Source organism: Electrophorus electricus, chromosome 21 (assembly GCF_013358815.1).
Source record: "Electrophorus electricus isolate fEleEle1 chromosome 21, fEleEle1.pri, whole genome shotgun sequence".
Classification (NCBI taxonomy): Eukaryota; Metazoa; Chordata; class Actinopteri; order Gymnotiformes; family Gymnotidae; genus Electrophorus; species Electrophorus electricus.
In genome coordinates, this window is record NC_049555.1 from 3,044,070 (window position 1) to 3,071,789 (window position 27,720).

General features: G+C 45.8%; 1 protein-coding gene across 3 annotated transcripts in view; it reads left to right on the forward strand.

Annotated features, from left to right (window-relative positions):
• The first annotated feature begins 5,695 nt into the window (after positions 1–5,695).
• gtpbp1l (GTP binding protein 1, like) overlaps positions 5,696–27,720 on the forward strand; it is a 52,506-nt gene continuing 30,481 nt past the window's right edge. The window contains exons 1-12 of one of the 3 annotated variants that reach the window (XM_035520835.1): positions 5,696–5,870; positions 5,949–6,225; positions 6,886–6,997; positions 7,269–7,449; positions 8,213–8,561; positions 8,812–8,935; positions 9,184–9,298; positions 10,992–11,136; positions 11,305–11,623; positions 12,063–12,241; positions 12,448–12,564; positions 16,545–18,986. In XM_035520835.1, coding sequence (XP_035376728.1) covers positions 6,085–6,225; positions 6,886–6,997; positions 7,269–7,449; positions 8,213–8,561; positions 8,812–8,935; positions 9,184–9,298; positions 10,992–11,136; positions 11,305–11,623; positions 12,063–12,241; positions 12,448–12,564; positions 16,545–16,574 — 1,812 coding nt within the window. In that variant the 5' untranslated portion in view covers positions 5,696–5,870; positions 5,949–6,084 and the 3' untranslated portion in view covers positions 16,575–18,986. The other 2 variants (XM_035520834.1, XM_027025536.2) reach the window with 2 other exon arrangements.

The following is a 27,720-nucleotide window of genomic DNA, read 5'->3' on the forward strand; positions in this document are numbered from 1 at the left end:
TGCTCTAAAACTTTAAAAGAGAAAAAAATTACTGCAGAGAATGAGTGTTGTGACGTGGATTTCAAATTCCCTCTCAGGCTTGTCCCTGGGTGTGATTTTGGCCTGGTGCGACCCTCTGCCTCAGGCCTGCTCTTAGACAGCTCGCTCAACCTCAGCACAAGTGTTCTGCACGGCCCCACGCCCGTCCTGGCCCATGGCAGGTCCGGGAGCGCCGGGGTTCCGGAGCGGCTGAGGACGCAACCCGGAAGGCTCGGCACGCCGCTCGGCCCTCGATGCGACCTGATCGATCGCAGCTCACGCCCCCCAGGGAGTTGGATTGGCTGTGGACCCCCGATTGAACTGCGGCTCCGCGCGGCATGGGGAGAGCTCCGGAATTTCAATCGCAGCCTGCACAAAAACGGCCACTGTCTTTGAGGGAGGGTGGATGGGAGGAGAATTAGAGAGACAGAGAGAGCGAGAGAGAGAGAGAGAGAGAGAGAGAGAGACAGAGAGAGAGAGAGAGACAGAGAGAGAGAGACAGAGAGAGACAGAGAGACAGAGAGAGAGCGAGAGAGAGACAGAGAGACAGAGAGAGAGAGCGAGAGAGAGTGAGAGAGAGACAGAGAGAGAGAGAGACAGAGAGAGAGAGAGAGAGAGAGAGAGAGAAAATAAGAATGACAGAGAGGGTGACAGCATTAGACTGAGCAAAAGAGGGCGAATGAGTGTTCTCTGAATTAAGTACCTTAAAGTAAAAGGAAAGAAAGTTTGAAAAGAGAGGATTTCTCTCTCTCTCTCTCTCTCTCTCTCTCTCTCTCTCTCTCTCTCTTTCCAGAGTTATCTTTTCTTGTTGTTGTTTTTCTTTCTACTTTTCCCTCCATTCTAACGACCCCCCAGACACCCAGCTGTGGAGACCGTGGCAGCGGACCCGCGCTCGGGTCAGGAGGTGTCTCCCTCCTCTCACGGCTCAGGAGACAACACTGTAAATAATTGAGAAAGAGAAAGCACTGGGGTCCAAACACTGCATAGCACTGCTGTGCGCGGAGCTCCGGCGGGTCTCTGGTGTGCCCGCAGCCCAGACTCTGTTTACACCTGCCATGAAGGAGGCATTCTTAAGCAGGTTTGGATCGAACGGCAGCACGGTTAGTAACCAGGATTCCTCTGGCTTAAGTTCTATCACCATTTCTGGATCAAGCGAGACAGTGTCGAACCAACTGTTAGAAAAAACCCAAACACTTTATGCCTTTATGGTTATCTGATCCATGACTAATTTGGATGGTTATTTGTCCCCCCTGATTCTGAAACACCCCCCCACCCCAACAATGTGTCTACCGAACATAGCTCATTGTTAAAACTTCTGTGTCTCTCTGAAACACCCCTACTGCGCTGAGGCAATCGCGTTCCTTTTCATCAAACACTCTTATACAGACAAACATATATTTATCAGTCTGCGCGCTCCCTGGAAACCAAACCCGCGAGCTTGGTATTGCTAACACTTTTCTCTACCTGCTGCAACTGTAAGTAGCTTGTGAGAGTAACTTCTGTACAAGAAGGCACATTCTTTTGGCATCTTTTTAATGATGCATGCAAATTTGCAGTCTAAATAATGCTGGAGCATACTGGTGTTTGTTGAAGTCTTGGGGAATACTAGAGAGTGCAGGTGTTGGATGCAGACTCTGGTGTTGGCACGGTTTAAGATTATGATTAGGGACACATCTGCTTCTGCTATCCGTGCTCCACTGTTTTAATGTCAGGTCTGTACCTGCATTGTCTGTCTATTGCCATTGTCTTTTGTTATAAATAGTGTTCATTGTGTTTGTAAAGTGACCTTGAGCAGGAAGGTACTACCTAAATAAAAGTGACGATGATGATGATAAAGAAGAAGACGTTTTTCGCTAGCGTGTCAGGTTGGCCATTACTACATTATTAGTAAGCTCTGCATAAAGCTGCAAAAATCATATTTAGAATGAATATATTATATTTTATGATGTAAATAATTAGTATTATATTAGTTGCTATGATAAAAATGATCACATGTGTAGTGTAGAAAAATGTGTAGTTTGTGTAGTTCTGACTCCACCAGAAACATTAGCTTTACAACTACTGTCTTCAGCTCTAAGTGCAATACAGCTTACAAATCCATGTTACTGCTCCCACCTAACACGCCAATGTCAGACAAAATGACGCATGTGTCCGTAACCCGCACGTTAGAAGCGCAGCTGCGCGAAAGTGCTCGTGTGCCGAAGCATTCAGTTGAGACGTCACTCTCGTGAAACTGATCTTAGGTTGCTATAACTACCGCTGTAGTGGAGAACGGCTGCCGGCTTCCTAAAGTGCTGTGCCCTCCGGGACACAGTTGTGAGAACGATATTACGTGTCGCATCCAGTCCCTTCTCAGGGATGCTCTGAAGATCACGTAATTACATGTCAAGGTTCAAAAAAAAACTTGGGAGTATTCATATATCTGCACAAGCATGTTAAAAATAAACACACACACACAAACACACACACACAGGTCTAAACTGTTGCTGCTGGGTTTCATAACACGCATGGAACGGCACAGCTATTATAACTGGGTTTTCTTATGCTAATTGTGGAATTAGAGGAGGGATATATTGTGGGTGTTAATGACTCTAATGCAATACAAAGAGGTCAGACTAAGAGCATTATACAATACAAATGGATAAGACTAAGAAAAAACTATCAGACTGTTCAAGGATCATGTTCAACCTTTCACATCCTTATATACGAGCTCAGTGCTGGCAACACCAAGGACATGGGTTCAATTCCCATGGAGCACGTGAACTTTCAAAGAGTGTCTTCAAAACATTGTAAATGTAGTATGCAACTATATGTACGACAGGCTAGTTGGTGACATCATGACTGCAGTCCTTTCCTGTGACTTCATTCTTAATGCAGACCATGTAGCGAGATTCTTACTACACACGTCTTTTGCACTTTTGGGTCACCATGTAGACTATCAATCCGCAGTGCTTGACAAACATTCCTACCCAACACACGGTCACCCAGGAGGAATAAAGTTCTCTAAAACACCTTGGAAGGCAAAGCCGTTTTTAACGCCAGACTTTTAAAAGGCCGACACGCTTGCAGTCCCCCGTCAAATGTTGCACTATAGGCCTCTTGTGTCAAAAGCGTGGACAGAAGCCAAGCATGCAGATGTTGCCTTGCATTGAGGGCTCCGCAGTTCTGAGTGCAGTGGCTGGCACCGCCCCCCAAAGCTCCAGCCCCCCCCACTCCTCCAATCCTCTCCGCACACCCTCAGCCGTGACCACAACGCCTTCTCATGCTAAACACGCCCCTCTCAAATTTCTAAGAGGTTGAGGTGTGAGAAATTTGAGCATCGATACACTTTCTTTACTGCACTAACACAGAATGCATCCCGTACTAACCAGGAAATCTAAGATGATTGAGATTAATCGGCCTACGAAGCCTTATTTGTTTTAGCGTACTGTTGTCATTGGAGTCTAGGTCAAAAATAAAGTGCAAATTTTTGAAAGCAGTGGCAAATGCTAGCCTGGCATACACACTACAGGTGTGTCTGAGCTCTAAGAGGAACATAATCGCTTGGCACAGTAGGAACCTATGACTGACATCGGGTACCTCTCTGCCAGACAACCGTCCCAACATAACAACATTACCTTTTGGGTATCCTTCAAAATGGCAGAACCTGTCCCCAACCGTATCCCAAGGGTGCCATGTGCGTCTGTAACGAGGCGTGCTCTCAGATCTGCTTGGAGACGATTCGAACGGCGGGGAACGCCACAGCCCCTCGACACCAGCAACAGCGCCAGCGGCGCATGGCGTGCGGCTCGAACGTTTCGCACTTGAACCTTTCCGTGCTCTGGCTCACCGGAGATCAGGAGGGATCCGTCTTTAAGCTCAGCAACATCCGGTCAGCAATGGTGTGTGTCTGTGGTTCATGATGGAGCCGAACACGAATGCACACACACACACACACACACACACACACACACACACACACATACACACACACACACACACACACACACATACACACACACACACACACACACACACATACACACACACACACACACACACACACACATACACACACACACACACACACACACACATACACACACACACACATACACACACATACACACACATACACACACACACACACACACACACACACACACATACACACACACACAGGCATGCACACACAGTTTCAGCCACTCACAATTGCCTCTGCTGGGTTGGGCGTCATCAACAGAGCGTGATGTCTTATACAGAGACATGACAGCCGTGGCAAAGGTCTACATGAGTTTGTACACACTGATTGGACTTTCTCTCTGTGTGTGGGTGTGTGTGTGTGTGTGTGTGTGTGTGTGTGTGTGTGTGTGTGTGTGTGTGTGTGTGTGCGGACGCACACTCCTGGAGGCTGATCAGTGATCATTGGCCCTCTGTGGTTGAGGGAGAATCAACCAGGATTCAAATGCCAAGCTGCAAGATTCAGACACACTACATTTTAAAACAGCACCAGAATTCATTCACGCTACATTATAAAACAACAGCAGAGTTCAATCACACCCAATCTTTAGTGCCAACTACATGCACATAGCTACACTTCCTTTAGCACTGTCAAAATGTAGACAGCTGCTGCAGCCTGACAAACTAATTCAGTTTTGCATTCTAGATAAGGTTTGTTACTGCAAACTCTGATGCAGTTTATTTATTACAATAGAGCTTAACTATATCAACACAACACGCAATGTAGTGGTAAATATCAAATACTTTAGTGGTGGCTCATGCATAAAAAAATTAAATAGTTTTATGAGCTCCCATTAGGAAACATAACGTTTATAAAAATGTACAATAAAAAGAAATTCGCTTTCCTGCAAATGATTGTTTCTGTATACGGTACAATATTGCCATCTTGTGGCTGACAATGGTAGCACGACATATTGAAATTACGCCGAAGCTATTAGGAATACTATTCAGGGTCTCCAAAAATGTGTTCGAGGTGATTTATCGTTCCGCTTTCAGTTTAATAATTCTTCTATGACTGTTGTCATCAGAACATGCAAAGCCCGCAGACAAGAGCTATGCAGAAAGAAAGAAAGAATATAGGGATATGTAGAATGTGATCCATGCTCTTATTTCTTCATTATTAATTATTTTAGCTGCTATTACCTGGGACTTTGTCAGTAAACACCATCTCGCCTGCTACTTTAGACTATCTAAAGTCCTATTTCTCCCTCTGCTGGTTACCAGTTAGACACGTAACACCGTTAATGGTTTGATGTTTTGTATCTCGATCACTTCACAGCATAGCTCCGAGCTATTCTGACCTCCTGTGTCCACATTCGCCTGATAAAGTTTTGAGATCTTCAGGCTGAGAACAGAAAGCGACATTTCACTGTATTTTATAAGACCCACAATAGTTTAAATCCGTTTCAGTCTTGATGTGTGCTTTTGAGTTGTCATGTTGGTTTTTGTTTGATAGTTTACTTTGGTTGACACCTGGTGTCTTTAAACGCACTGTATAAAATAAACGCACTGAATATAATAATAATAATAATAATAATAATAATAATAATAATAATAATAATAATAATAATAAAAGTCACTTTGTCTTCATAATATCTGCGCACTGTTCCGGTGTGGTTAAAAAACGAACAACAAAAAAGACCCAGGTCAAGTTTCAAAGTTTACTATTTTGCGGGCACCCAAATGTAAGCACTGGGAGAATATGAACTACACCATCAGTGCGGACCTGCTGTGAAACTCATGTTTAGTTTGGACTGCAAATTTGTGTCTCCTGTCCAGCAAAGAATCGGACCTAAATCGGGAGGAATCCAGGCGTTCTTACTACAACAGAATTAACCTACTTCAACCCTCAGGTGAATTCAACGGGTTAAACTACAGAGCAACGAAATAAATCAGGTTTATAATATAGTTTTAACTGTGTTTATTTCAAGGTTTCTCTTGGGAGCGCTTTCGGTTTCGTGGGCAGCAACACTCGGCTGCAGCTCCTGGCTCAGCGCGCCGGCTCCCGTGTTCCGGTGGCCGGTAGACCGACCCGCCCCGCCCCAGCAAGAGCGGCTCCGGTCCCACATGACGACTTTAAGATCGGCTCCTTTGCCAGGGGCAGAACCCCTAGTACCTGCGTGTCTGTTTGCCCCAGAGCCGGGCCGTGGGAAGGACCCCGAGGGAGGGGAGACGGGCCACGGAGTTGCCCGGGCTCTGAGCAGCAAGGTAGCTAGGCCCCGCCGGGCTGTGTGTGTGTGTGTGTGTGTGTGTGTGTGTTTGGGTCTTATTGTATGAATATTAGATTAGATTTGGGTTTGTTATATGCATGAAGAGGCCTGGATCGTCGCAGACCTGTCCAGACTGGCTGTGCTGGATGACTGTAAGACACCGAACTAACTGAAAGTCGAGTGAAAACGTCCGTTGTGTTGTTCGGCCTGTTTTACTTTTTAAATATACGTTTTTACCGTAGATTAACCCACAAACTCAAAGTGTCTAAACCGCATTCAAGCACTTGGCATGGGCCAAACATAAACGGTGCAAGTAGATACTGATATGGTTTCTAATTTCGTTGGTGACTGAACATTCTGTGCGAGTAATGAGACGTGAGTCACAAGAGGAGCAAATTAGTTTTACAGATGTTACAAGCAGCATACAGCAAACGTTCCAGTTTGTGTCAAATGATTACATGTGTTTTTATGGCTTTTGATTGATCTAAGATTGAAATGCACAGCCTTCTCCTGACACACACACACACACACACACAGACACACACAGTCAGTGACACTCCAAAGCTTCCCACAATTATTCCTGTTTGGTTTAGTTTTATTTTGTGTTTATTTTTTTACAAACAACATTTTAATCTGTGCTGTGTTCGTGTGTGAGCAGCTGGCCCTGGTCAGTCCTACAGGGGAAGAGTATGACCATCTGCTCGGCCAGCTGCGCGCCAGAATAGACGAGGGTTCAGGGGAGACCATCTACGTGGTGGGAGCCGGCTCAGGTGAGGAGGCGGGACCACCTGGTCTCCGGTCCCGCCCACAGAGAGGCGGCGCAGTGTCGGGGAGCGGGATTCAGTTTGCCGCGGCTGCTCAGCGAGTCCTGGCTCAGCCGATTAGACATCACTGCTTTTATCCTGTTCCAGTACAGGCTTGGATCTCCATGGCAACAGTGTCTTTGAAAGCCTTATAGAAATGCAACATATGCAGAAGAGAAAATATGCTAATAGCCTTGTCTCTGAAACACCACCCCCGACCCCCGTATCTCCCGCTCAGACGGGGACGATTACGGGCTGGACGAGAAGGACGTGGAAGCGTCAGCGGCGACGGTGCGCTCCCTGTGCGAGCATCTGGATGCCGACCTGATCCTCCTGTGGGAGAGGCAGGAGAGTGCAGGCAGCGTGCGGGACTACCTGATCCGCCGCAGGGTGGGCGAGAGCGACTTCCTGGAAGTGAGGTAGCGCCAGAGGCAGGAAGGAGAGATGGAGATGGAAAGTGAGAGAGAGAGAGAGAGAGAGAGAACATGGTGCATGCATTCTGAGAATGGGTGCCCTGCCAGTATGTGCAATATGAATTCTGGTGCTCACATAAAGAGTGTTTACAAGTGCAGTTATGGCAGTATTACAATACTAATATTAATAGTAGTATTAGTATTACCACACTACACACATACTAACACACACAGACGGGCGCATTATGCAAAAGAGCTCTTTACCACATCACAGTGTTGTTTCCTGCCTGCTTTGGGCGTCCTTACCAAATCCACACTCTCTTCTGGGCGTTTTGATGAAATACAGCATTTGCATAATCCATTAAGTGTAAATAATTTTGGTTAAAATAATACAAGGCGCTCTTCATTTATACCGCATTATGGGGTCACTGTTGTATTGTTAATATATCGCCAAGCGTATCGCAGTGATGCGTAGCAATGTAATCACAATATGATATTGTTTTTCACAGCCTGCGGCCTGAATTTTCCAAATATTACAGCGTATTAAGACTCCTGCCCTCAGGTTACAAAAACCAGGTCACAGAGAGGAAGGGGGCAAATTGTTTGGCTCCAGAGTACCGTTGTGGTGCCAGACATGGTGCATTACAACTAGCCTGACTGAAAAATGGAAGGCGGCCTAATAGCTGTAGAGTAGATTGCAGCCAATTAGCTGTCGGAGGAGGCATACGCGATAAAGTGCTCGCTCGGTGTCTGTGTGTGTGTGCGTCAGGGTGGCGGTGGTGGGCAACGTGGATGCTGGGAAGAGCACCCTGCTGGGCGTGCTCACCCACGGCGAGCTGGACAACGGCCGAGGCTTTGCCCGCCGGAAACTGTTCCGTCACAAGCACGAGGTAGAGAGTGGGCGCACCAGCAGCGTGAGCAACAACATCCTGGGCTTCGACCGGCACGGCCGCGTGGTCAACCGGCCTGACGGCCACGGCGGGGGCCTGGACTGGGCCGAGATCTGCGAGAGGTCCTCCAAGGTGGTGACCTTCATCGACCTGGCCGGCCACGAGAAGTACCTGAAGACCACGGTGTTCGGCATGACCGGCCACCTGCCCGACTTCTGTATGTTGATGGTGAGTTGGGGGTGGGGCTGGCGCGGTGGGGTGTAGGGAGAGGAGCAGCGTGAAGACGGACAGTGTTACCGTGCCGTATAGGAGCCGCTGTGCGAGTGTGTGGTGCGGGAGGCAGAATTTCTGTAAAGGTGTGTTCACCCATGCACTACGTGCAAACTGCAAACTAGAGTCCCACCTACTGGAAGTGGAGCGTGTGTGAGTTCTCTCTCTCTCTCTCTCTCTCTCTCTCTCTCTCTCTCTCTCTCTGCAGGTAGGCAGCAATGCAGGTATCGTGGGTATGACCAAAGAGCACCTGGGTCTGGCCCTGGCCCTCAGTGTGCCTGTGTTTGCAGTGGTCACCAAAATAGACATGTGTCCTGCCAACATCTTACAAGGTACCTGACTGCACTACAGACCACGTGAGCTACACGCCTTCATATCAGGGCTGAGACATTAAAGGCTTTCAGAGGTAGAAATCCAGATTTAGAAGAATTTTTTTGTTTGATAGATGATTGATGTTGAAGTGGACCATGGATACACATTTACAGAGCATAGTCACTCACAGAACTGGTTAGACAAAATGCTATTGGATATTTTGCCCACATTGTTTATATGTAGCTCATATACTGTGTGTGTGTTATAGAGACTCTTAGACTGTTACAAAGGTTACTGAAGTCTCCGGGTTGCAGAAAAATTCCAGTTCTGGTTCACAACAAAGATGATGTCATTGTCACAGCCCTAAACTTCAGCTCAGAAAGGTAACACACACACACATACACACACACACACACACATACACACACATACACATACACACACACACACATACACACACTCTCACGCACACACACATACACACACTCTCACGCACACACACACACACACACATACACACACACACATACACGCGCACACACACACACATACACACACTCTCACGCACACACACATACACACACATACACACACACGCACACACACATACACACACACACATACACACACACACACACACTCTGTCTCTGTCTGTCTGCCTTTCTCTCTCTCTCTCTCTCTCTCTCTGTCTCTCCCTCTCTCTCTCTCTCTCTCTCTCTGTCTCCCTCTCCCTCTCTCTCTCTCTCTCTCTCTCTCTCTCTCTCTCTCTCTCTCTCTCTGTCTCTCTCCCTCTCTCTCTCTCTGTCTCTCTCTCTCTCTCTCCCTCTCTCTCTCTCTCTCTGTCTCTCTCTCTGTCTCCCTCTCTCTCCCTCTCTCTCTCTCTCTCTCTCTGTCTCTCTCCCTCTCTCTCTCTCTCTCTCTCTCTCTCTCTGTCTCTCTCTCTCTCTCTCTCTCTGTCTCTCCCTCTCTCTCTCTCTCTCTCTCTCTCTATCTCTCCCTCTCTCTCTATATCTCTCCCTCTCTATCTCTCCCTCTCTCTCTCTCTCTCTCTCTCTCCCTCTCTCCCTCTCTCTCTCTCTCTCTCTCTCTCTCCCTATCCTTCCCTTTCCCTCTGTCTTTCTCTCCCCACTTCTCATCCTTCATGTTAATGCTGTGGGCCCGATCTCCGTGGTAACGGGGGAACGGCGAGACGGTGGCGCCAGCCTCTGTGTGCCTGAGAACCTGCCGCGCGTCTCGCCTGTCGGCGTGCGCCACGGCGTTCGCGACCCGGCCGTGAACAAAGCCGCCCCCCTCTCTGTAACCCCTGCCACTCAGAGAGAGACGGAACGCGACTGAAAATCTCTTGGCCGATCTGTTTTTACTTATTTATTTTTTCTCCTTGCCGTGATGTGCACCTGCAGTCCAGACTGAGTTATTGTTGCTGGCCACAAAGAAGAGAAGCGAGAGGGAGAAAAAGGTTAGATAAGAACTATAGAAAATGTGTTTATTGTAACAAAGATGGAATTTTTCTGTGCTGAAGGCCCCTATTTTTGTCTTTTGAAAGCTGTGTTTGAGGTTTTTTATCTGGTAGTGAATAACGCACTTTGGTTTTGGTTTTTTTGCTGTTTTGCGGACACTTTTACACATGCATGGGATCGGTAACATGCACGCCCTCTGTAATGGTGCTTTGAACATGCCATCCTGGGAACCGTCCTGGGAACCGTCCTGGGAACATCCAGGCCAGGGTAGGAGCATACTGAGCTAGGAAAGGAAGTTTCTCTTGACTAAACCTACTAAAAACCTACTGGACGAAAAGAAAAGATTGATTATGCTGCTCTAGGAAGGCTGTAGGATCCAAAGGAACAGACAACATTAGATGAAGAACGTGATCGTATCTTGAGGTCTTTAGACGGTAACTAGAAAGTTGCTGGAATCATGCCACACCCAGTACAGGAAGAAGTTGCGTTTCTGAAACTGTCATACTAAGACTCGGTTATCGCAATATGTTACATAAAAATTCTTATTATACTGTAACAGTAATGAAAACAGTCTAACAGTGCAATACAAAATCAGTTGTGTGTGCGCACGCGCGCGCAGAATGTGTCCAATCTTCCAGATCTCCAACGTGACTGGGGAGAACATAGACCTCCTGAAGATGTTTCTGAACCTGCTTTCCTCACGAACCACATTCAGAGATGACGAACCAGCAGAGTTTCAGATAGATGACACTTACTCAGTACCGGTAAGACACACACACACAAACACCACCTATTCGGGAGGGGTGAGAGGCACGCACACACACACACGCACACAAAACAACGCCTGATGCACAGCCACATTTTAAATTGCTCATGCCCCGCGAGCTCCATCTGCAGTTGGCCCCGTCTAATTTCCACGGACTCGCTCTCAGGGCGTAGGCACAGTCGTGTCGGGGACTACTTTGCGCGGATGGATACATCTGAACGACACGCTGCTGCTCGGCCCCGACCCCGTGGGGGCGTTCATCCCCATCTCGGTCAAATCCATCCACCGCAATCGCATGCCCGTGAAGGAGGTGCACGGCGGCCAAACGGCTTCCTTTGCCCTGAAGAAGATCAAGCGCTCGTCCATCAGGAAGGGCATGGTCATGGTCTCGCCCCACCTCAGCCCACAGGCATCATGGGAGTTTGAGGCCGAGATCCTTGTCCTGCACCATCCGACTACAATATCACCTAGATACCAGGCCATGGGTGAGAGAGAGCAGCTAATTCTGAATAAATTGGCACATAAAAACGGATTAATAATGCACAAAACGTATAAATGTTTCACAGATAAAATAAGCAGTTAAATAATGCACCTTTTTACAAGGAACTGAGAGTAGCTTTGTGTCATACAGGTGTAGTGGAGTTGGGGAAATGACTCTTTTATATATTCTTAAGTTGTATTGTTTGTTATTATTGTTTATTTTATCTGTGGGCTATATTTATGTTTTTTGTGTTGTTCGTGTGCTCATCTTCCCATGTTCAGAGAAAATATGCCAAAAGAAAAAAGATGGAACTAAATGATAATAGCCGTGTGTGTGTGTGTGTGTGTGTGTGTGTGTGTGTGTGTGTGTGTGTGTGTGTGTGTGTGTGTGTGTGTGTGTGTCACCACTCTGTGCTCAGTCTCTTTCTGTTTACCTCCCAACAGTCCACTGCGGGAGTATAAGACAGACTGCTACCATTCTGTCCATGAATAAGGATTGCGTACGCACAGGGGACAAAGCAACGGTCCACTTCCGGTTTATAAAGGCCCCCGAGTATCTGCACATCAACCAGAGGCTCGTCTTCAGAGAGGGACACACCAAAGCCGTCGGGTGCATCACCAAGGTCAGGGGTCGGCCAGGGTGCCGATTAAATTCACTGCACATGAAAATATTTGTCATTTAAACCATCTTGGCACACATTAACTCCTGCTCCTACCCTGCTGCAGAAAATTAACCCTGCAGGACAGTAGACCTCCAGGAGCGGGGTCAGGTTCCAGACGTCAGGACCAGTAGGAGTTTGTTGTTCACTAAAGTTTCTGGTTTGTCCAGCTGCTCCAAACGAAGCCCCAGACAAAATCGCAGTGTGCAAAGAAAGCCACGTCGCAGGCCAAAGCAGCCAATGAGGAGGCAGCATCTCCAGGAAGTGGCCTACCGCCGGCACAGCAGGTATGGCGTGCCCGGCGTATGGCGACACCTCTCACGCTCAACAACTGTGGCGCGACGTTCTTGAATGACATTGGCATGATTTCTAAATGACATCTGATCTCGGCATTGGGAACAACAGTGAAATGACCGGGAAAGATATTTTGTATAGGCTTTGCCTTAGCAAACTACATTCAGCCCCTTTGACAAGGCAGAGTATTTGGGCGTACGTGCCTGCCCATGAGAGAGCCCTGGTCTGTGATCGAGAGAGAGAACTATAGCTTTGTTCATGGTTGTCTACGCAGATGGTATAATTTTACTGATATCCTTGCGTGTGTGTGATGTGTAGGATACTAAATCTCTTCCATTCTGATTGTTTGTGTTGTTATCGTCCTCCCCCCCCACACCTTGCTATTTTAACACCCCTCCCAAATACACACTCCCCCTTCTGCTCCTAACATTACATATTTATCCTACCATAAACAATCTTTTTTTTATTCCACAATTCCTTACTTTTCCTCATCCGTTAACATTCCCACCTCATTCGTGCTGTTATTCCGAATCTTCCGAACATCCCTCGTTCCGTGCGCCCACGGCCGGTGGCGTGGCGCGTTAACCAATGGAGGCGGGGCAGGAGGCGGGGCAATGTTGAGAGTGCAATATAGGAGAATCAGGTAAAATACAGCACAGTTCAGTAACATCAACCGGCCACCTCAGGCGCTATAATGCTTTTACTCCGGCGCGATGACTCCTGGTGTAACCTTAGAAAGAGCAAATAATTCATTTTACAGTTTGTATTTACTCAAGCCACCGCAAATCAATTCAGATGAATTGATTCAAAAATGATGTATAATCCATCAAAAATAAATCACACTGGTTTATGCTCTGGAGAATGCTTAATCGATTAGAATTGTATTCCGACTTTATATTATATTGACAGTCCTCTGTAGTTAATCACAGATATCTGACCTGGGCTCTTAAATAATGTAAGAAGTAACAACATTCCCACCAAAACTCTGCAGCCAGGTTAATCCACATTACTTGAGACCTTCATTGCCATAAAGTGATCGCTGGTTGGAGCATGGATTAGATTACATGACATTTACCTGTCGCTTTTATCCAAAGGGATTTACAATTATGAGTGAACACAACTCGAGCAGTTGAGGGTTAAGGGTCTTGCTCAGGGGCCCAGCAGTGGGAAACTAGCAGTGGTAGGGCTTGAACTAGCAACCATCTGACTACAAGTCGAGTACCTTAACCACTTGAATGAGATGAGATTGGATTGCACATAGTAAAATTAAATTGAGTAGAAACAGTTCAAGCAACTTATCAAATTTAAGTAAAAGTGTGTGTGTGCGCGTGTGTGAGAGTGAGAAGATGATTCCAGGTGAGTAACTGCAGTGTACTGTAGTTAAAGATGTGTAGAGATAGAAAATCTAACCTCTCTCTGTGGCCACTCAAGTGCAGAGGTCCTGTGAAAATAACGGCGCAGTTTAGGGGTGTGTGTGCGGCCATCTTGTATATGTATAGAAACAGGTTCTAGAAGTATCGCTGTGCAGATAATTACGCTCATCCTAACTTTCAGAGTCAGTGGCACCTTGTGTTTATCTCCAGTCTAAACTCTATAACATCTAAGTGGTCCTTGTCAGCATAATACAGTTTAGGAATAGATGGATGTATCTTGTACATTTATACAAACAGATTGTGCAGATACAGCTCTGTGCAAAATAATAGCAGTGTGTTTAAAACTGAGAAAAAGCTGATTGAGGTCTGGGGATTGGGCTGGCCACTTCACATCATCAGTCTTGTTGGTCTGGAACCAGGATGTTGCCCACTTGCTGGTGTGTTTGGGGTCGTTGTCCTGCTGAAACACCCATTTCAAGGGCATTTCTTCTTCAGCATAAGGCAACATGACCTCTTTCAGTATTCTGATACATTCAAACGGGTCCATGGTGCCTGGTATGCGATAAATGGGTCCGACTCCAAAGTATGAGAAACATCCCCAAACCATGATGCTTGCACCTCCATGTTTCACAGTCTTTACAGTGTACTGTGGCTTCAGTGTTTATGGGTCGTCTCACAAACCTTTAGACCCAATAAGAACAGTCTTGCTCTCATCTGTCCATAGAATGTTGCGCTACTTCTCTTTAGGCCAGTCAGTGTGTTCTGGATGGTAGTATTTCTTTTCCTACCACATGTGTTTTGGGTTTTGTTTGCCATTTTAAAGCATTTGAGATCATTTTAGCTGAGCAGCCAATTATTTTCTGCACTTTCCCTCTCCAATCAACTTCTTGATCAAAGTTCTTTCTCCTTTGGTACAATGTCTGGAACGACCCATTTTACTCACTGAGGAAGAGCTAAAACCAGCAGGTACAACATTTGCTGCCCTCCTTCTTTAAATAAGGGCCATAATTGACACCTGTTTCTTCATAGAATGAATGACCTCACTAATTGAACTCCACACTGCTGTTAATTTGAACACGCCCCTTTAATTAAATGAGTCAATTACACCCAATTAGCTGCGTGCATGTCACGACTGTTGATTCTGTTGGTTGCCCATTACTCGGCTACACCTAGCCATGAATATTTCCCCATATTGTATTATCTTTTCTGCCAAAATCAGTAATTCAATACATTAGTGATGTTGGACTGCTATTATTTTGCACATAACTGTAATCCATGCAGGTCTCAGCTGTCAGAGTCAGTGTTTGGCAGTGTTCGGTTCTCTTCTAGCTCTGGGAGGGAAGATCTGTTCTTCAGTCTGATCATCTGCGATATCACGGAGAGGTAGAGGTGGAGCAGGTGATGTCCAGGGTGGAATGGGTCCGGCTGCTGGAGGCAGCGAGAGCTAAATAGTCCGCAGAAGGGAGCGGGCATCCGATCATCTTCTGATGACTCCGAAGGGCTCTCCCCACATAGTACCCCCGGCGTTCATGATGGGTCAGTACTGTGTGGAGAGCAGTACCCATGGCATCTTCTGTAGACCTCTGTAGGCAAACTGCTGGAGGTCGAAGGCAGGTAGTAAGCTGGCTGGCTTTGATGTGTCGCAGGACCAGCCCCTCGAAACGCTTCATAATTATCGGTTATAAATGCCACTGGACGGTAGTCATGGAGACCCCTGACCCCTGTCTTTATTGGCAGTGGAATGATGGCAGTGGACTTCAGGCACAATGGTGTGAAGGTTCTAGACAGGGGAAGGTTGAAGATCTTGGTGAAGAACCCGTCGAGCTGGTTCTCTCGGCACCCTCCCCCGTCCCACCGTCAGGTGGCAGGGTTCCTCCGCTGCTCTGAGCACCCACCTTCACCTCTGCTCATCCACTGCGAGGATGCAGCTGGCGGAGACTGATGGAGGTGTAATGTCTATCTCTGCTGCTTTCACCTCGTGGCGAGCGAAGACGCGATTAGTCCCACTGCCAGCGGGATGTCTCCGTCGCCAGTGGTGTGGGGTCTTATAGTTGGTGGCGTGTTGGATGCCCTGCTGCACCCACCATGGGGTGGTGGTGGTGGTGGTGGTGGTGTTTTAAAGTCCTTCCTTTGTCATCCGCTTTAGCTTCCTCTGCTCTGGTGTGAATTTACGGTACCCAGCAGGTAGCCTGATGCTACGCTTGCATCAGCATCTAGTGGAACGTACATGGCCGTAACCATAACAACAGTCAGCTCTTACGGGAGACAAATGGCTCTGTGTATGATTTTTGGCATTATGTATTATGTGCATACCCCCCACCCCTACCACCCCACCACATTCTTTATTTCTCAGCCAGTCCGTGCGGGTTTTCATCTCAGCCTGAAGGGCCGAACCAGCCTGATCAGCTGTTTATCTGCTTATCTTCGGGAACGACCAGCGACGGTTGTGTTGTCTTTTTTTATTTTTTTTAAATACCGTGTGTGTTTGTGGGTTCGTCGGAGTTGTTCTGCTCTCTTCGAAGGCTCCTCGGTGCCGTATCCTTCTGAGGATTCTGCTTCACCGCGGTTCTAAAGAGCTTTTTCCCTTCTGTCCGTTCCAGCCCAGGTCCGCGGCGAACGGTCGACGGTGAGGTGGTCAGCAGCACAAGGGCAGGCCGGTCCTGGCCGGCCCCCGGCGCCCTCTGCAGCAGGGGTGGCGAGCGGCTGAAACCCCACCCCTCTTCTGCCCAACCTGCCATCCGTCGCTCCTTTGTTCTTTTCTCCTCACTCCTTCTTTTTCCGTCTTCCCACTCCCTCCTGCCCTGCTTTTCCTCGCCCTCTTTTTTTTTTTTTCTTTTTTTTTTTTTTTTTTTTGCCATCTCTGTCTGCGTTATTCTGCAGTGGCAGTAGAGGGCGCCAGTAGCCCACTCTCTCCTCTTGCCTGACCCTGCCTTTTATATCTGGTCACCCTGAGCGAGAGTGTCCTCCTCCCTCGGTTCAGCACCCGTAACTCAGTCAGGGAGCGTTTCGGATTTTCCTAGCGTTCCTGGACGGATAAGCTGATCCTTTGCAGCAGTTCGTCCTGGTTTTGCGGTCAGCTGTGTAGCTGCCTTCGTCGTCTGCCCCGGAGACGTCGAGCTGATCCGTTTTCATCGTCGTGGTGGTGTTTTTCCTCCCTGTCTCTCTGCCAGTCACTGGGGCTTTTTCTACATCATCAGCTTCCGGCAATGGCAGCTTTTTTTCCTTTCGTCCTCTTTTTTTTGTGCATCCCAAAGGACCCAATTAAGACCCTCTCATCCATACGCTTGTTTGAGGATCTGCATTTTACCTAAACCCCCCCCCTTAGCGTTTGTTAGCATTTGCCGATAGTCGGGTTGATTCCTTCAGTCTTCCACGGGTTAACGAGAACCGCTCCCGCTGACCGGTGCGAGATCAGAAGCGAGCGCAGGGCGCACTTCTTCTCGTCCGTCGCGGTTCTGTCTGGCTCCTTGTTCATGATACCCCCCCCTCCCCCCCCCCCCGAGTGCAAAGTGGAATGCTGCTTCTTTGTTCCTTTATTTAGTCTCCACTTGTATCTTCAGTGGAGCTAAAAAAGACAAAGACAATAAAAATAAATAAATAAAAACTATCCGAAGCATTAGTCCATACGCAGAGAACAAGATCTATCAAGCCTAGTCCAGCTGGGCCAAACTGCAGTCCTGGAGGAACACTGCATCAAACAGCGTAGCGCTTTTCCAGATTGACATGTTGGCTAATTAGCAAGCCCTTGCGAGCTCTATCGGGTGTGCTAGAGTAGGCAGGCATGCCCTACAGTGCCAAGGCCCCATGGCGTTTTGACAGGAAAGTGACAACCATACTGGACTAAGAAAGATTTCTCTGGAAGGGTGACTTCAAGCATGAACCTTCATCTGTGAAGTCAAAAGCTTCCAGCTGTTTCCAGATAACGCGTTGAGAAGCTGGGCCTGCTTTGGCGCTTGGTCCAACGACGGGCGACTGATATCCAAACGCTGCTCAGTGAAGACGGCCCTCACCGCTGCCACGGTGTGATGTGCAGTACCAATTACCCAGCAGCATCAGCTAACGAACCATAGAACTTTAATGTGCAGAACATGCATATTCACAGGATCTTTCTGTCAGATTTTAGAGATGCAGGATTGAAATGAAAGGGTGACATGAATGTAACTCCCTGTTTTTCACAGCTGTCACTGAATCATTTCATGATGATATTTCTTCTTTGAAGTTTGCCCGCTGCCTTGCCCCAGGGCAATAATCCCCGATTGACCTCATTAACTTTTTTGTTTTGAGCTCTAGTACCCTTATAAGGCAGGTGGGTCAAGATTTATTTCAGGGTTAACCAGATGAATAAATTAGCCAGATATATGGAGTATGGCTCCAAACTAGCTATGCTTATTTCAAGAGTTATCCAGTTAAGTAAATTAGCATTAAAGAAGGACTCTGACTCTGATCATCTCTGTGCTTTTTTGTCTTAGATGATTCCCTTATAAACGATTGCTATTAGTTTGACTTCTAGCCATAGATTTGAGTTCTGGACTGGAACACATCCACAGTGAGGTGTTGTTATTTCTTTTCGATTGGGTTTGAAAGTCCAGACGACGTGAGTTTACCTGGTTTCAGTCAACACTGATTTGTATGTTTTAACATCTGTAAAGTTGGACTTTGTTCTTGATCTGTGCGAGTTCGGTCAAGCACTGGAAGCCATGGGAGCTGGACCGTGGGCCATTCTTAATGGCTCGTTAAAGGCAGTGATCACAAGGGGCAGGCTTTTTTACACTTCATCTTTTGCCCCAATTTTAATATCAGTTGGAAGCTGAAAGCATAGATTTTTTTTATTTTTTTTCCCTGTTCATCTGGAAAGTGATGGGCCATTGATTTGGGTTTTCTGGTTTGGTTTGTGATGCATGGTTTCATACTTTCATTGTTTTGTTTTGTTTTTTTTTGTTGTTGTTTTGTTTTGCACACCAAACCTTCAAACATGTACATGATGTACAAAAGAAGAGAGTTTTGATCTTAAATCTTTTAAATAAAAATGTTACATGATGTGAGGTTTTGCTTTGATTTGTTGGGTATGCACAGCACAGCTCATTTAAAGTTTAGTGTAAACACATTTTTATGGGTCTTTCTCCTTATGAAGTAAATGATCTTCTGATCACGAGTCTGCAAATCGTTATAATGATGGGCTGCTGAGATGAGCCATAATCTTACCCGTGTGTGACAGCTCTGGTGTGTTCATAGTTGGTTCTCAGTTTACTGAAAACCCCTTTTTATTCTTTGTTAAACATGAATCATGACCTTCACACCAACATTGAGAAGATGCAGAAAGCCTCCCTATAAAGCTTTCAATAAATTAAAATTGTTATTAAACGTATTAACGCTGTGAAGAACAACATGAACAACAACAAAAACAAAATTTTTATGGATGTATGCATAATGCAGAGAACATGGTGAAAAATCCTGTAATTTCCAAGGTAAGCTTCAGGTGGGTTTCTCGTTCCTCTACAGTGCTGAATAATTTAAAACAAATCCATAATTTTTAGTCACAAAATCCACAAGATCAAAACTTTTCAGTAAAAAGTCAAAACACTTCATTTTCCATACCTCTGCAAAGGCGTGTGAGAATAGAGGCTGGTTCTCACGATACCAAAACAATTAAGTTAATGATTGCTTTAAAATGGCACATGTAATCTTTATATTTGACAACATGTAGCTCGTTTTATTATGGCATAAACTGCACCAGAGAATAGGTTATCCTTCCTAGATACACAATGGCGATGTTCCAGTTTCAAATTTCAGATCTTTTGGTGTGCATAGTCACTTTGACTAAAAGACTGAGGGTTACTCAAAAAAGAAAAAAAAATACTATAAGTAATGGTGAGGAATGATTCTGAAAGCCCTGTCAGAAAAATATTGCTAAATTTGAACCTTTTGAGGATCACTAGGGAAGTACCCCTGAGGGTACATATTGGGACCTTTTCAGTTTGTACCCTTTCTGGGCAGATATGACAGGAACCAGCTGTGTTCCTGCGGCACAAATTTGGACCTAAATATAGTGCAACTAAAATGTTGGAAGTTATACAAATATGTCCATTTTAAGGGTACTGGCCCAGTGCCAACCATTTTGTACCCTAGGATGGCATATCTGTACTCAGTATAGGCCAAAAATGAAAAACCTTAACCATATAAATATTTAAAAAGTACAAATCTACCAACATTACAATACATTATTCTCAATACTCATTTTGAATCATTTTTCACATTTAATTTTTAATACCACTTAAAAAAATTCTGATGTTTTCGTGAGAAACAGGGATTTTATCATCAGCATTATACATATCAAAGGCCTGACAGTCCATTTGGTCTGACTGAACTAGACTCTCTTGAAGATCAGCTCTGAATGCATGCAGGTGTGAAACATAAAACACTGGGGTTAGCAGCTTTCCACAGAGCAGGCACCTTGTGTTTACATGCAGAGCATATTTGATTACTCTCCTGTAGGTGCTCGACAATGAATGCATCTTTACATGAATATTTAACACAGCCGACGGTCATTTAGATGCTCTCTGCATGTTTTCAGGTGCATATTCGCGCTCGCGTGCACATTTATTGCGTTCTTGTGGTTGTAATGGGTGAGAAAGCAGGGACCGTACTCACACCGCTTCAAACTCGTGGAGAATGTTAGGTGGGCAAAGATCCCAACTCTGCCACAGCTGGTGCATCTCGCTCAAAGTTGCTGCTGCATTAGCAACATTTTTGCAGTCACTTGCAATAAATTTGAAGTATTGATGTTCGCAGTGCACGTGCTGTGGTGAATGCAGAGCACCTTACATAGCTGTAGTAGTGGAGTAACAAGTCATGCAGGGGCATTTTGGAGTGGTGACATCTACAAAAATATCAGTAAGTTTTGTGAGACATTCACAAACAGGTGCATTTTATATTTTTATATGTGGGTCTTCGAACAGACCAAAGCCGAGGACGGCCGCGCGCGGCGGTTGCCATGGAACCTGAGTGCAGAAGACTTAAGTACCTCGGGGTTACTTCTCTTCAAAATCAGATGATGTCCAGCACAGCTCTCGGTGCAGAACTAGCAAAAACCACTGGGGCCCTGGTGCACCCATCTACATCTATCCGTCTACCCATCTGGAGAAGTCTCATCAGAAGGGGTCTTCGTGGAAAGCCATGGCTCAGAGAGAGAAACAAAGCCAAGTGACTCTCGTATGCACAAAAACACAAGGACTCGGGTGCAGCACAATGGCAGCAGGTGCTCTGGTCCAGTGATTAAAAATGAGACATTTTTGGCTCCAACAGAAGGCAGTGGTTCCGCAGAAGGGCTGGAGAGTGGGTAAGATAAGATATTGATATTTATCATCAATCAGAGAGGGTATTGATACAGATTTATCATCAATCAGAGAGGGTATTGATACAGATTTATCATCAATAAGAGGGTACTGATACAGATTTATCATCAATAAGAGGGTACTGATACAGATTTATCAACAATCAGGGTATTGATTCAGATTTATCATCAATAAGAGGGTGCTGACAGATTTATCATCAATCAGAGAGGGTATTGATACAGATTTATCATCAATAAGAGGGTACTGATACAGATTTATCATCAATCAGAAAGGGTATTGATAAAGATTCGAGTGCAGACATTGATCCTCTGATTCACCTGGCAAAGAACTACAGGCAGGACACATGTGATTTGCACTGGAGAAGTGTGGTTTGCTGTGATCAGTAAACAGGTATTTGAGCTACCACAGAGCCATACAGGAGTACAGCTGCATACACCTGGGGATTCTCCAATTACATGAAAACCATGAGGCAGAAACCAGCAACCTATAAACACCTCTGCTGGGTAAAAGGCATAAATTCAAGAGCCAGCCGAATGGGCATAATTAGATCAAAACCATAAACACATATGCTTTGCCCGCCTTCATACAGCCAGCAGGCAAAATAAGCCCAGCTGAGTGGAGAACTCTGTTGCCCATATCAAGACAAGAAATTTCCCAGTGCAGTGAGGAAATTCAAGCAATGGTCATGAGAAACTGCCTCAAGAACAAAGGAGACATAGAAGCAGGTCAAGATCAAGGGCACCACACCAAGTCTGTTGAGACAGGGGTGTATCACATTTGGCAAGACTAAAGTAGCAGAGACTAAAAGACTAAAGTCTGCCTAGTAGCAGAAAGCCAGGCGCTGTCAGGGAAACATATACTGAGGGATGCAACCATGTGTCATGCACAGCAACAAATGCAAGGCCTCTGAGCTGGACAGCGCTTCCCCCAAATGGAAGGAACCACAGAAAGCGGTGGAGAATAACAAGGCTTAGATCCTACGGGACCTCCAGACGCTGCCAGATAAAGTAGTGACGAACCAACGGGACACTGTAGTGCTTGATAAGATGCAGAAAACAGCAAATGGGTGTAGACGTGGCAATTCCAAGTCATGGAAACATCCAAAAGGAGGAATATAAAAAGTTGGGAAAAATACAAGGGATGGATAGAAGAAATAGAGAGAATGTGGAAGGCAACGGAAACCCCGAGACATTCCGACGCAAGGTGCTGGTGGGGACGGCATACGCCGAGACACACCCCGGGGGGGCGGGGCTTACATACCAAAACATGCACGAGCTGGACACCCTGAAGCCTAGTGGGAGGAGCTACAGAGTGGAAACAAATAATGGTGAACCAAGCAGATATGGTGATAGTAGGTAAGATGCAGAAAACAGCAGTGATACAGAAGAAAGGAGAGAAGATGTTAAAGCTACCATGAAAGTCTTCCCAGTGGTGAAGAGATGGAGCACTGGTTCCAAAAGATCCCAGTAAAGACTACATCAATCTCATTCCAGAAGAGTGTGATCCTAGGAAAAGCGAAAATATTGCACCGAACCCTCAAACGACCAGGTCTCTGGTAGAACGCCTGAGCATAGGAAAGATACATGATATGACCTGAATTCTTTTATAAGGACGGAATTCTACATGCGTGAGATTCCATGTCAAAAAGGCCGACTGAAAAGGTTACGTTTAATTCAACACAGAAAACGTTTAAAAGGTTAAGACAAATCTGGTTGACAACATTTCAAGACCCTTGGATATTTTTCATCTTGGGAGAACGTTTGAGGGTCCTTTGCCATTTTTGTTCTCTTGACTATCAGCTGCAGTTGGCCATGCCAACGAATGTGACACCGTTGTGGAATAATAACACCCATTCAGGTTTTAGTAAACATGCTGTTCATCTGACAGTAAGAGACCTGGCTTTGATTGGTTCCCTGCTCGTGAACGACACATAAAAAAGAAAAAAAGTGCTGCCTGATGTCAGCTCTACTGCTGTTAATAGAATATGAGACTTCAAACAGAGCCTTTTAGTTTGGTATTGGTGAAAACACGACGGGACAGGGCACGTTAATTTTTGCCGCCGACGAGACGATCATTATCCCAAGCTGTGATGTCCAATCGGCTTTTGCTTTTCACGTTCATCCCCTCTGTGTCTTGCACGACAAGGAGCGGAGACACGAGCAGAGACTCGTCTATAGCTGCTCCTTGGAAAACAAAAAATTCCTCCGGATGGCAGACGGGACCGGAAGTGTCGCCTTGACCCGGGGGTTGCTATTTCTTTGACAACATGGATATTGGTTTCTGATACGATGACGAAAGTTCTTCCGGTATTGTGTGCTGAACGCATACATGGATGGATGTCTGGGGGTGGGAGTGATCCATTAAAGGCACACTAAATGAATCTCTACCTCGCGTTTTCTTTCTCCACTGGTTGTCTTGGTTTTGTGTCTGTGCTGGTGCGAGGTACCTAGACTGCGTCAGTAACAGTAGGCTGTGCTCTTCGGTTTCAGTGGCCTTGATGGAGTCATGTAATGACTCAAGTTTGGGATAGAGACTTGCTTGAAGCTCTTCTGTTCTAGATAACATCTTATATATTTCTAACTTCTCTGAACTTTGCTTTGCCTCAGGTTCTGCAAAGATCTCTCGGGTCTTTAGAAGAAGGCCAGTCTGTGCCAGCCAGAAGCCATTTAAACTCCAGACCAGGCTCTAGTGTCCTTGGCACCTCTTTAGTTCCCTCTCACTGCTGTTGCTCAAATCTATAACCGACTAGTCAATTAAAGATGCCATCTGCACTTCCGGACACGTCCAGTGGAGAGACCAGAACCCAGCCAATTTCCCTTGGCTTGTCTTTTTTGAAAGTGCACCCCCTCCCTGTCCACTCTCTCTGACTAGTTCAGCTTAACTGAACACACATTTCGGCCTTGCAGGACACTGAATAGCTTAATGAATCGCAGTCCGTATTAGTAATGTTGTATCTCCGCAGTGGCTACATTACTGCCACTGGGAATTCATTCGTTCCTGTGCCTCGCGTTCTCCTGGTGTTTCTCGGTCTCTCCTTCAGTGTAACTTGGTTTCAAAGTGGCACTGTAACTTTCACTGTTCGTTTTTTTTTCCTCTCTCTTTTTTCAATGTTGTGGCGGAATGATACAACACATACATTTTCTGTTAAATATGCAGTTATTCTTTCGCTCTCTTTAACAGCTTCTCCTCTTTCTCGTTCTTCCTTCTCTTCTCTCTCCCCTTCTGTCCTCCACCCCTGTCTGGGTTCTTCGGTCAGTGAGTGCAGGGCAGTTCATTAGAAAGTTCTGTCAACGTTGCTGTCTTCTGAGGTATTGACTTTAGTTCAGCCTCAGGGACCATTTAACCATTATTAATTAGAGTTCTCATTTGAGGTGTTTGTGGATAATCCTTTGAGTTTTCAGAGAGATTTATGAATAACCTCCGTCTAATTAAGGCTGAACCTGTTAGGGCGAAACAGGTGGGACCTGCTTTTTTCTTTTCAAAATAATGCCCTTATTACTGCTTTTTAACCCTCTTCAGTGACCAAACACTGTGTGTGTGTGTGTGTGTGTGTGTGTGTGTGTGTGTGTGTGTGAGAGAGATAGAGAGAGAGAGAGAGAGAGAGAGAGAGAGAGAGGCGCAGGCAATGTTCATGTCTCTTTCTAGATAACTTATAGTTAAATATTTTGCACTCTATGTCATTTTGTTTAGAGGTTCAACTCCAGTATAGCCACTGCATTCACCACATGCCACTGTAAGCCATTTGGAAGTTTATGTTCTTCTTCAAAAAATGAAACTGGTGAACTTTGAGATCGGGTTTCTTCTTCAGGCACACCAACACTAATGATCATTGTGAATTTTGGCAAGGTGTTTGGGAGTCATGTTGCTGGTGAACCTAGAATCCAGGCAAAAGAAGAACATGGAGCAGGACTAGCTACAAGAACATGGAGAAGGACTAGCTACAAGAACATGGAGAAGGACTAGCTACGAGAACATGGAGCAGATCTAGCTACAAGAACATGGAGCAGGACTAGCTATAAGAACATGGAGCAGGACTAGCTACAAGAACATGGAACAGGTCTAGCTACAAGAATATGGAGCAGGTCTAGCTACAAGAACATGGAACAGGTCTAGCTACAAGGCTCTCTGAAGCAACACATTCCAGCAGCTTCTGTTTCGCACATGAATGGCCACTAAGTGATGGGTTTCAATGAAATATAATTCTCGTCTCATTGAACCCCATCACTTGGTGGCCATTCATAACTTATTTCTCTCTCTCTCTCTCTCTCTCTCTCTCTCTCTCTCTCTCTCTCTGTCTGTCTGTCTCTTGGCTACAGTGTGACTCATTATCTTCTCCTTTCTGCCTCTACTCTGAGTTATATTGGTATTTACTTGTTCATATTCAACTGTTCCAGAATACTAATTCTCCTACTAGGTGATTAGTAGCTAAAATCAAGTAAAATATTTGCAGGCAACGTTTGGTTGTATTTTGTTCTGAATTTGAAATTCAATGAAACCTTGTCAGGCTGAACACATCAAATGACCCACTGAATAATTGGTCCAAATCATCCTTGCTGATAAGAAGAAACTTTAGCACTGACTTGAAGCCTACTTTTATTCAGCATTAATCTGCCAAAACACTGCTCTCAAAGAAATGGACCACAAAAATGTGTGCAGAAGATTAATTCGGCACAAAGGACTTTGCATGGCATCGTGCTGTGAGAAGATCATCTTCCCAGCGGGGCTCTGGAGGGCTGTGTGATCAAAATTCAACAACAGCATTCTTTTTTTTCCCCTTGACTGTGATGGCAGGAACGGAAGTGCGATTTCCACCTTCTCCGGTGTCTACTGCGCCGAGAACATGGCAGAACCGTTCAAGCCAGTGAGGCGCTACCAAAATGAAGGGCTAGAGGGGTAGAAAAATCAGAAACGTTGCGGCCGGGTGCTCTGCTCTAGCATGTGAGTCTGCGTTGGTTTTGAATATGGTGAATACTCGCCTGGGTAAAGGAGAGAGGAGAGGGTGCAGGATTGATGGGTTAAGAGATGTGGGAGAACAGAGAGAGGAACACCTCCCCACCATGTTAAGCCAGTTAAACCAGTTAAACCAGTTACCAAAGACTGGCTCAAGGACTAGGACAGTCGGCGCAGCGTTATATGGCCTATGAATTCAGCCGGGGTGGGTCGGAGAACGGTGGTGTTGTGGAGCTTGGAAGGGAGAAAGAGCATGATAATACCCACAGTTAAAAAGCCAGCACTGGCTCTCCGGGGCCCCCTGTTGGCTGGAGGCTGTTGTGCATTACAAAGAAGCACACGATCACACAGAGCTGTGGGTGCCATCAGGCATGCCTGTAAATCTGTTTACGTTGGAAATATTAATGCTAGCTTCAGTCTGGGTCTTTGGGTGTGTCTTAAGCAGCTTTCCAAGCACAGATAGGTGATCGTGATAGGCTGCTGACAAAGGCATCCTCTTTTGAATGCGAAATAATGTACAATCAGCAATCTCTTAAGACTCACTCAGAGAGAGAGAGAGATTACAATCAAAGTTTATTCAAAGAACAGGATTTTTGGCACACTGATAATGTTCGTATTTAGAGGACATGAAACCAGGACTCAAGTTTGAGGAGAGCTGAAAAGCCTCTCTCTCTCTCTCTCTCTCTCTCTCTCCCTCTCTCTCTCTCTCTCTCTCTCTCTCTCTCTCTGTGGGAAAGGGTGTCTGGCGTCTTGAGTGACAGCAGACACTAAAAGAAGACTCATTATAAGAGCGATTATTGTCATTTATGAAAGTCTTCGTCTCGCTCTCTCTCTCCCTCTCTGTTTCCTCATGTGTGAAATTGGTACCAGACCCATTTTTAAGACCCCTGAACTGTGATTGGCCACAAAAGGCGAAGGCCCCCTTTCTTTCCATCTCTCGCTCTCTCTCTTAGCTGAACAATTGGTCACTTCTTACTGGATTTATTTCATGTTTATTTATGTGTTCCACTCTAGTATTAAGGTTTTTAAATGATCGCTGGAATTGACAAGTCACGTTAAGTCAAAGGTGTCAGTGGCAAGGGAAAAAATTCCCCCCAGGGTAATTAGGGAAGAAACCGTGGGAAGACGGAGACTGAAGAGCGAACCCCTCTTCCATCAGGCAGCCCAGCTAATAACCAGTCTGTGCTTTATTACATTATGTTTAGTACAAGTACCCACTTCAGTGTAGATGTGGGGGTCTCAGCTACTCTGGTGGGTCTAAGGTGGGTGAGTAGATCCACTGGAGTAGATGGGGTGTCTGGATGGATATAGCAGCATCAGTTCATCTGCTGGCTGCACCAAGACATTTTCTGGCATCTTCTTAAATGTTTTTTCACCGATGAGCAGACCTAGCCCAGTGTTAGCATCATCTCTGCAGTAACATGTGAATAAAACAGGAAGATATCATTAGATCTGCAAAGGTGAACAATGCATG